This window comes from Ipomoea triloba, chromosome 11 (assembly GCF_003576645.1).
Source record: "Ipomoea triloba cultivar NCNSP0323 chromosome 11, ASM357664v1".
In the NCBI taxonomy this organism is placed as follows: domain Eukaryota; kingdom Viridiplantae; phylum Streptophyta; class Magnoliopsida; order Solanales; family Convolvulaceae; genus Ipomoea; species Ipomoea triloba.
Window position 1 is genome coordinate 1,884,217 of NC_044926.1, and position 10,822 is coordinate 1,895,038.

The 10,822-nt window shown below is 34.6% G+C and overlaps 1 protein-coding gene across 1 annotated transcript; it reads left to right on the forward strand.

The window, feature by feature from the left end:
* Nucleotides 1–5,570: 5,570 nt before the first annotated feature.
* On the forward strand, nucleotides 5,571–8,235 carry LOC115997614 (NAC domain-containing protein 90-like). The gene is made up of 3 exons (XM_031237204.1): nucleotides 5,571–5,770; nucleotides 6,273–6,568; nucleotides 7,459–8,235. The coding sequence occupies exons 1-3, from the start codon at nucleotides 5,617–5,619 to the stop codon at nucleotides 7,777–7,779; spliced, it is 771 nt and encodes a 256-aa protein (XP_031093064.1). The 5' UTR covers nucleotides 5,571–5,616; the 3' UTR covers nucleotides 7,780–8,235.
* The last annotated feature ends 2,587 nt before the right edge of the window (nucleotides 8,236–10,822 follow it).

Below are 10,822 nucleotides of genomic sequence, written 5' to 3' on the forward strand. Positions count from 1 at the left end.
ACTAGAGCTAAAATATAATGGATCCATTAAATAAAACTTAGAAGGTCCATTAATGGGTCATTGGGTCAATCCCTAGGGCTATAATTAATAGGCCCAAAGTTTAGGTTATCTACATATTAACATTTAACATCGTAAAAGCGGGTTGTTATGCCGTGGACCCAGGCCCACCTTGCAAGGTGTACCTGAGTCTACATTCACATACACTATACTCTACATTCACATACACATACTCTACATTCACAATTTGTAAACTCCACATTCACATTATATGTTTAGTAACTATATTACCACGCACTGTTATGCATTCACACATTCAAAACTCTATATTCACAGGTTTTATACTCCACATTCACAACTTGAGAACTCCACATTCACACATTACAGGGCTACAAGTTGCTAGAACTTATTAAATCTATTACAAATTCACACATGCATAACTCTACATTCACGATTTCTATACTCCATATTCACAATTTGAAACCTCCACATTCACACATTTCTGGACAACTCTACATTCACACAATCATAAATCTACATTCACGATTTCTATACTTTACATTCACACTTTGAAAACTCTAAATTCACACATTTTTGGACAACTATATATTCAGCAATATGTTTACTAATTAAAAAAATATATTAAAAAAAAAAGAGAGACAAAAACGACGTAATTTTGGACCCAGGTCCACCTTGTAAGGTGGACCTGGGTTCACAACATAATTTGCCCGTAAAAGCAATACTATCAATTAGATTTTTTACATAATTTTTTATATACTCCGTGCAAGTTGCCCAAAGTGTAGGTCTAACTCTAAAAACCTATATATGTAAATACCTATTATATTTCTGTCTGCATCAATAACATCATAATACAAGTTACCAAAAGTTCGACAATTTGGACTCCTAGGCTTCTAGCTAGACCCTAAATAAGGTTACATTCTAAATTGCTAAAAAATTAAGTTGATACAAATATTTATTATTTTACACATTTATATTATTAGGTACAATAATAATATTGACTAGGTACACATACACTGACATAATATAATTCGTGTGTTATATTATTTGGGCTAATATGACATAATTCACGTATTATAGTACTTGAGTTTACATGACATCATTCACATGCTAATTGCTTCCATCATTAATCTAGGGTTTGAATAATGTTCTTGACGTTGTGAATAAGCCAATCACTTCCACTAATGATTTCCTGCTAATTATCGCTTTGGTTTAATTTCCTCGTACAAATGGAAGTTTCTTAATTAATGAATTAAATATTTCAATATTTAATCATTTTTATTGAAAGACAATATATATTTAATATATCAGTGGCCGACATGGGATTAATTATATTATATTAATTTTAAATTTTAAATACCAATAGTTAACTCTTTTTAGGGTTTGATTTGTAGCAATGACCAGAAAATTTTGAGCTTCTAGGAGTTGACAAACCATAATTTCTCCTACACACTGCTTTTCCAATTCCATTTCTAAAATTGCGGCCAAGTAAAATTTTCTAAGTCCCATATAAAATAATAACACCAAATTTACACATGTTTGAAACTACGAAACATAATATTATTTCATCCATTTAAGGATATATATTTTGTCTCAAAAGAGGTAGTTGAGTGAGTGAAGAATTATTTTTATACTAATAAAATATTATAAGTTTGATTTTTGTCAACATTATATCAGTTGGGCCTTTTACATAGTCATTAAATAAAATATATGAATTTATTGTCATATTAAGATCGGAGGTGAATATTATGAAGTAAGGAGAAAAATAACTAGTACATCACAAGTATACAATTATCATATTTTGGTATGCTTTTATTTATTAAAGTGTTACTAAATAATTAAAATTTGAGTTGATATGGTGTATCAATGGTATCATTAAATAATTGATGGACATAGTAACATAATATCCCGACCATGTATAATTTATTTTCTTATTGATGTGACATTTGAAAGATATATATAGTAAGGATTATTGCAAATAATATGCAATTTTTTTTTTCAAAAGGAGTCTGGTCAAGTGAGTAGAACATCATTCTCGTATTATGTATGAGTTTGATTCTTAGTAACACTCTTTTGATCGAGCCCGGACATCACACATGCTCTTCCTAGTGCAGTTATCTCTCATGTATCATTTTATCTATTGTGTATGAGTGGAATTATTACATAGGAGTGGAGTTTATCTCTCGATCATGTGTGAGCGAGGTTTACCCACAGGATCCCTTTCACACTCTGATCTCATACGCATGAGTAGGTCTACTCGTATGCAGAAGCATAGTTTACCCACCTAAAACTACACAAGTAGCTAGGGCTCATACACAAAAGCATAGTTTACTCTAGTGACCTTACAAAGGATCGAAGTTATAATTACCCGGAATCACCTCGAGTAGTAACTATAGAAACCAAGTTTATTACCACATGCATACATCAGCATATAAACACTATGATGTAAAATCCTAAGAGAAAATATTATTTTTTTTCAAAAAGAAAATATAGAGAGAATGTGTGAGAGTGATGAGGAAGTACTTATGAAGTAGGGTAAGCATGTGCATGCCATGTTGAGAAATAGTCTAATGCTATAAAAATATCTTAAAATGGTCAAACAATCCATCTATCTATGTAAGCATGCTTTAATCATCACAACAAAAAACCAGGTTCTAAACCATGGATGGGGGAACCGAAAACCGCTTTAACTGTCCCTATATCCAACAACGTTAATTAGTTTCTCCGATCAAACATGAAACGTACGGCAGCAGCCTTAATTAGCATCTCGATTAGGCAACATCAGAGGTGGGAAAATATGGCACTGTCTCTCCAGATATTTTTAGCATGTCAACCCATCCAAAAATGGGCCATATATTCATGAATTCACAAATATAATATTGCCCAATGTATGTGTGAAACACAAACATAGCAAAAAAAGGTGTGGAAAATGGAGAAATACTTTGGCTGCGTACGTGTTAGCGGAGAAATTTTACTGCTTCAAATGGAGCTCAGCCCAGTCCATATACATAATGGGCACACGCTTCATAAGCGGGTTGGACCCGTTTACCCCACACTAAGCCTGCAGCTGGTTCACTCTGTTAGTTCACTCTATGATCCGGACCCGCATTTATTTGTCAATCATTTCCGAAAAGTTTTGTTGGGAGGAGGTCTAAAGGGTGGAGTACAGTACGTTCTGCATTTTACTATTCAAATTTGATATTGACTATAACACAAGTATAAAGAAATACAAATGTGTATTTGTTACTCGTTATAGCTTAGCATTTGCCTTAGTGATAAGCTTGATCTTACAATTTGAATTAGAATAAATCGTGGGTTTAAAAGCATGTTATATGATTAAGGCTGATAGGATAGGTACCTAAGTTAAAGGAGTCCAATGCAAATTAACATGATCCTTTAAAAAGTGATGTTTGATCTCAGCCGTCTATCATCAGAGTTTATCAATGGTGGAAGATTTTAGTAAAAAAAGTTATGGGTCAATTTTATAATTATTAAAAATTTTAAAGAGCTGAGGTTCATTTTATAACTATTGCAAACTTGAAAGTTTAGTAATGGTAAGATCATATGCTTTGATTTGTCTAAATGGAAGGCGTGGATGTGTCCACACTTTCTACAGGTGGAGCTCTAAACAGAGAATTTGTTGCTTATGGACTCCCCCCCCCCCCCCCTTAAATTCTTAATTTAATTTATGAAAAAAGCTCATAATCGCTACTCAAATGTACACTTTATTCCTTATTAAACAAGTATAGATTGCTCATAAATAACCGATTCAAATCGAGAAAGTCAATAGAAATTTGAAACTTTGTGGTTCCCAAATTAACTACCCGACCAATTCAACTGAGTTGCCCCACCACCAAATTTAAATTCTTCATATTGCAATTAAAAACACACCACCAACTCCCTTGTGAACACACTTAATGATCAATTGTATGACATCCAATTTTCATAGGAATAAACTAAAGTGCATGATAAGTTAGAAATTTGGATAGTTATAATAATAAGTTATCCTTTGGGGGCATAATGCATTTGTCAAGAATTTTTTTTTTTTTTAATTAGTACCATTTGTCAAGAATTTGATTTGAGAGTGACTAGAAAAAGAGGCAACAAAAGTAAAAAAGGGGGGATGTGAAAACTAGCAAACGTAGTACAGATTGTCATCACCACTATGCAAAACGGGAATTAAACCGTATAAGGTTGTCACTCTACGCGGTTAATTAGTTGGAAGTTTCCCAGTCATCAACCCAAAACCCCGCCCACTTCTTCATCTCTATAAATACACATCCAAACAAACGCCATTTTCAAGTTTTCTTCCAACAACCCATAACTGTCTCATATACTATACATTCCCATCCAAAACCTAAGAAAGCAGTTATGGAGGATATGCCGGTGGGGTTTAGGTTTTATCCCACAGAAGAAGAGCTGGTGTCGTTTTACCTGGGAAACAAGCTCCGAGGAGAACGACCGGATATTGACCTTGTTATCCCTGTCGTCAACATTTATCTGCACAGACCATGGGAGCTCCCACGTAAGTGGATATACATACATATATATTCTAATCAGGTGAGCCAACTGCGAACTTGTGAAGGATTGCACCGCAACTACTACATGATTGCACGGCTTTCAGACCTAATTGGAGGGCCTTGGGATGTAATCATATCTCGGTGCGGTACAATCCTTCACAAGTTCGCAGTTCACAGGTTATACGTGGGGTATGAGATTTCTTGAAACTATTATATATATGCATTTGCCTAAAGTATTGATTGATTTTATGTTTGGGTTTGACGTGATATGATCTGAGCTTACCAATTAAATTATTCAGACGGTTGACATGATAGTCGCAAAGTTATAAATTTAATTATCAACCAGNTTTTTTCTTTTGGGCCCCCCCCCCCCCCCATTTAAATTCTTAATTTAATTTATGAAAAAAGCTCATAATCGCTACTCAAATGTACACTTTATTCCTTATTAAACAAGTATAGATTGCTCATAAATAACCGATTCAAATCGAGAAAGTCAATAGAAATTTGAAACTTTGTGGTTCCCAAATTAACTACCCGACCAATTCAACTGAGTTGCCCCACCACCAAATTTAAATTCTTCATATTGCAATTAAAAACACACCACCAACTCCCTTGTGAACACACTTAATGATCAATTGTATGACATCCAATTTTCATAGGAATAAACTAAAGTGCATGATAAGTTAGAAATTTGGATAGTTATAATAATAAGTTATCCTTTGGGGGCATAATGCATTTGTCAAGAATTTTTTTTTTTTTTAATTAGTACCATTTGTCAAGAATTTGATTTGAGAGTGACTAGAAAAAGAGGCAACAAAAGTAAAAAAGGGGGGATGTGAAAACTAGCAAACGTAGTACAGATTGTCATCACCACTATGCAAAACGGGAATTAAACCGTATAAGGTTGTCACTCTACGCGGTTAATTAGTTGGAAGTTTCCCAGTCATCAACCCAAAACCCCGCCCACTTCTTCATCTCTATAAATACACATCCAAACAAACGCCATTTTCAAGTTTTCTTCCAACAACCCATAACTGTCTCATATACTATACATTCCCATCCAAAACCTAAGAAAGCAGTTATGGAGGATATGCCGGTGGGGTTTAGGTTTTATCCCACAGAAGAAGAGCTGGTGTCGTTTTACCTGGGAAACAAGCTCCGAGGAGAACGACCGGATATTGACCTTGTTATCCCTGTCGTCAACATTTATCTGCACAGACCATGGGAGCTCCCACGTAAGTGGATATACATACATATATATTCTAATCAGGTGAGCCAACTGCGAACTTGTGAAGGATTGCACCGCAACTACTACATGATTGCACGGCTTTCAGACCTAATTGGAGGGCCTTGGGATGTAATCATATCTCGGTGCGGTACAATCCTTCACAAGTTCGCAGTTCACAGGTTATACGTGGGGTATGAGATTTCTTGAAACTATTATATATATGCATTTGCCTAAAGTATTGATTGATTTTATGTTTGGGTTTGACGTGATATGATCTGAGCTTACCAATTAAATTATTCAGACGGTTGACATGATAGTCGCAAAGTTATAAATTTAATTATCAACCAGTGATTTATTGAACTTTTTAATTTGGTTTGAGCCCATACAACCTAAGTTTATCTATTTTCTACATCCTACATACTCTAGAGTTCCCTTGTTACTCAGAAATTATATATATCCATTCGCCTGAAGTATTTATTGTATGTTTGGGTTTAACGTTGTATGATCAGAGCTCGCCGGAGTGGCTAGCTATGGAGACGACGAGCAGTGGTTTTACTTCATGCCGGGGCCGGAAAACATTGCCCGAGGAGGAAAACCGAACAGGCTGACAACAGAAGGATACTGGAAAGCCACCGGATGTCCCAGTCTTGTGTTCTCCATAAACAATCGAGTCATTGGGGAGAAAAGGACGATGGTGTTTTATACAGGAAGGGCTCCAAATGGAACAAAGACTGAATGGAAGATTAACGAGTACAAGGCTGTCCATGGTGAAGCTTCAGCATCCGCTCCCCTTTCGGATTTAGAGGTACGGATACTATTAGTTTAAACTTTTAGTTAATATTGATGTGGTAATTAAATACGATTGAACTCATAAATACTTATAGGATGTAAGGTTGGATTGTAGCGGATTGTTTAGTGGTATGCTTGTTGGTTTAAGTATAAAAATCAATGATTTAGCTGTTGATCATACAAGCTCGAGCTAATGATGAATAGGTGAGGAAATAAAAAAATCTCCCTCCCTCCTTGTAATTAATGAGATATTTATAAGAGTGAAAAGAGGACAGATATCAGTCTCTCGATATGCACGGCAGGTGGGTCGTATGCACAGGACCTGCCCGGGGCCCTTAGCAACCTATCCACATGTTCTAAGGTTCCTGACTTCTTTGAATATCCCACTACCATAAATCGATTTGGGGAATTGGGCATTAGGCGCTAAGTATCTTTGGTCGGTAGCTCGGCCCGATCCATAGTGGTCGAGGCGATGACAATTCGTAAATCCTTTCACCTGGTCGCCCAGTGATTCGCTTGATCAGGGCTCTTGATCGGGAAGGCGAGCAATTCAGGTCAGGTCGGAGGGAGTTGGATCCGGTTCTATTATTCGAATACGGGATCAGATACCTACCAAGTACGGGTTCAAGATGGGTAATGGATAATCCCTATCAAATACAAAACACATCATTTATTTTGACAACTGTACTATAATGTTAAAAGTTTGAATTGTAATTGGAGTGACGAGTATTGACCATTTTAGTTTGAACTAGTTAGATATGGACAATTCAGGTTAGCTAGTGTATCTCATTTTAATTCTTTACCAATTAGAGTTACAAGGCCAGATTTATCCCGTCCATGGCTATGTACTTCCCTTTTCACCCAATAAAATTTATAACTGGGGTTTTATTTGTTGCATTGATGCAGCTACGCCAAGAATTCAGCCTGTGCCGCCTCTACAAGAAGCCAAAGTGCGACCGAGCATTTGATCGCCGCCCGTTGGGTGTTACTACAGTACGGCGAAGAATAGCACAACAGCCGCCACCGCAAGATAGCGTTCAGACGGCAGCAATGATATTACCGCAGCAGGATAATAATCCTCCCGCAAATAATATGTCCGGTGCCGGAAATAGCTCGCCGGCGTCGGGAGACGCCGTTATTCCTTCTAATAATGCCATGGGGACCCAAGTTTTTTGGGATAACTTGACACCTATATGGGATTGGGAAGACTGCTTCAATCTTCTTTGAGACTTGGTCTATTACAATATTTGTCCGACCATAGTGATTTTACCATTTTAGTCATCAAGTTTTAATTTTATCGGACCAGTAATATTTTTCACTATCAAATTTGTACTTATTTTAGTATCCGAAGGGTTAAAAAAAGTCCTTCAGAAAACAAAAATAGATACAAATTTGAGAGTAAAAAATATTATTGAACGAAATAAAAAATTAAGAACTAAAGTGTTGAAACCACTGTACTAGAGAACCCTAAATACAAAATATGAGTATAGTTTTATTCTATTTCTTGTTGACTTGACAGTCCAATAACTGATGACTCCATGCCATTTTGAAAATGCTGTGGGCTGAAGTTTAGGTCGGTAGATCGAGTAAAATGGCTGGAAAACAACTATGATATTAAGAATTTCAATGTCTTTACATAAATTCAAGGTATACAATATTCTGTTTGTGTTGATGATTCTAAAATCCTGTCATTTATTTGATTTCTTGTTTGATACGAATATTACTTATATATTTGATAAGGATTAATGTTCTTCAATTTATGCTTATATTTAATTATTTAGATGACAACAAAAATTCGCAATCATTATTCGATAGTGTTATAATGGTACTAAGTAATAGCCCTTAAATTGTACCCGAGAACTCGAGAAGTGCTCTATTAGATTAGTGTAATGTTTTTCGGTTTATGCTTTTATTTTGAAGTAATAATTGACAGTATTAAGTATATTATATATATAGTTACAAATTAAACTAGTCTTATTGTACGTAGATATAGCCGTAAATCATGGCATAATTAAAATGAAAAAAAGAAAAGCAAAAACAGACCTCTAAGTATGATTTTCTTTTAAAAAATAAAAAAATAAATTTAAAAATAGTATTTATACATTTCACTTGAAAGATGTGTCACGTTAAAAAGTTTCAAGTTAGACTTTTTCTTAAGTAATAGTTAAATTTTATAGCATGACTTGAACGTAATCTAGATTAGTTTCATATTGGTGGAGATACCGCGAATGGTATATGTAAAAAAAAAAGTGTAACTATTTAACATAATAAGACCTAAGATACAAGTTGGTATTTGCAAAGGTTGCAACGCATAAAGTTTAGTTGCAAATTTGCAATGATTTCACCATAATCAATTCAAATACCTTGATGGATATATTAGAGATAGGCCCGGAGCGAATCGATCTGATGGAGTGGAACAAGGCAGGTTTGATGGACTCAGGGCCTAGGGGCGGAGCCTTGCACTTGACCCCGAGCCCATGCTCAACCTGGGCCTCGATCACCGGTGCTAGGCGACCACGGGGCCATACGCGATCCAACTTGTTACAACCCAACTTCTCCTTTTTCAGGAGGCGGTTAGATGACAATTAGTATAAATTTCATGTAATTGCCTTGTTGAGACACCAATTATCATCTTGTAATAATAGCATTACACCAAAATTGAACACAATCTTTAATTTGTATCCGAGACATGCATTTGTTGTCTTTATCATTTGCTATTTACCACGTTATTCTTGTTCTTCAGTTATCCGGGTTTGTTAATTCGGACCGCATGAGTTAATTAAATTCATCATACCAAATTAAATACCGTAGAAAATTTATTTTAAAAAATAAAGAAACAAAGAAAATATGCCTATAAGTTGAGTGATGGAGTCGCCAAAAACGACAAATCCAGGTGGGAGTGCTTTTGGTTTTACACATCTATGTATGTGGGAACTTTTTTTTTTTTTTTTGGAAACAATTGTATGTGGGAACTTTAAATTGGTCACTTTACGAAGTCAAAAAAAGATAAGAATTAAGATTGAGGGATCCAACTTAGTAGAGTTGGTTGGGTAATAATCACAAAGTTTTAAATTTAATTTTTTTAAGAATTATTTATTTATTTATTAACATTTTTAGTTTGACTTGATTAACTCTACATAATTTATATTAATTCATTTTTGTGTCTTATATCTTTAATTAGCAAATGCAGATTTATCCGTAATTTTTTTTTTAAAAGCATCCATTATATATTTATATGTAATTATTGGCCAATTATTGGCTCTCTGTGAACGTACGTAAAAAATGCGGCTATTGTCTCATGCAACAACAGTACAACACGCGCACAGACTTTCCAAACGACTTGGTCGAGATGTTTCAAAACTTATATTCTTTTGTTTGGAGACTCCATAAGTCCAATGGTTCAAATTATACACCGTATTCAACGGAATGCGATATTTCAAAACTTATATTCTTTTGTTTGGTTCATGTTATCTTATTTTTTTTTATTTTTTTTGTAATTATATATCTTATTTTATTTTTTATTACGTCATGCTAGCTTATAAATAACTTTGTTTCTCAAATTCAAGATTTTAGTTAATTATTTTTAAATCATGTAATTATATATGATATCATTATCTTGTTTATTTATTTTAATTTTAAATTTTATTAAAATATATGAAAACATGTATGCTAAGGGTTAAAGTAAAAAAATTTATATAACATAAAAGACAATCCGATCCCAAAACCAAACATGTTTATATTACATGCCTCAATTTTAACCAAATACAGGAATTAACATTCCCAACAATCTAACATTCTCTAAGGTAATCTAACATTCCGTGAACCAAAAAAACCCTAGAAGTTTAGAACACGGAAGTAGAGAAACACCCATCTGTATACCATGGATCAAGGTTCACAGCGTACTATATATGGACCCTGGTGCATATGTATGTGTTTTATATTGTGCATTTTTGTGTAATGAAATTTTGTATTTAAATAATATGAATTTTGTATCTGAAAAAAAAAAAAGTAATAATTGTATCTTATGCTATGTGTTGTGAAATTCTGTGCCTATGAATATAAATTATGCACCTAAATCAAATTTGAAAAATAAGTAAATATATAACATGTATATATGTGTCATGTGTTATGAAATTTTGTCATTCGTCGTTTCGATTCAAAATCCATAATACTATGTGAACCAGTGTTGCAAAAATCGCGCCTAGGCGGCGCCCGGCCGCGTCGAGGAAGGCCGAAATCGGCCTCCTCCGCGGCCGGGCGCCTAGCCGGC

Excerpts from the sequence above, each read along its gene's own strand:
- LOC115997614 (XM_031237204.1), top strand. The coding sequence starts at position 5,617 with ATGGAGGATATGCCGGTGGGGTTTAGGTTTTATCCCACAGAAGAAGAG. Across the intron at positions 5,771-6,272 it reads CAGACCATGGGAGCTCCCAC|AGCTCGCCGGAGTGGCTAGC; the intron begins GTAAGTGGATAT and ends TTGTATGATCAG. Across the intron at positions 6,569-7,458 it reads CTCCCCTTTCGGATTTAGAG|CTACGCCAAGAATTCAGCCT; the intron begins GTACGGATACTA and ends GCATTGATGCAG.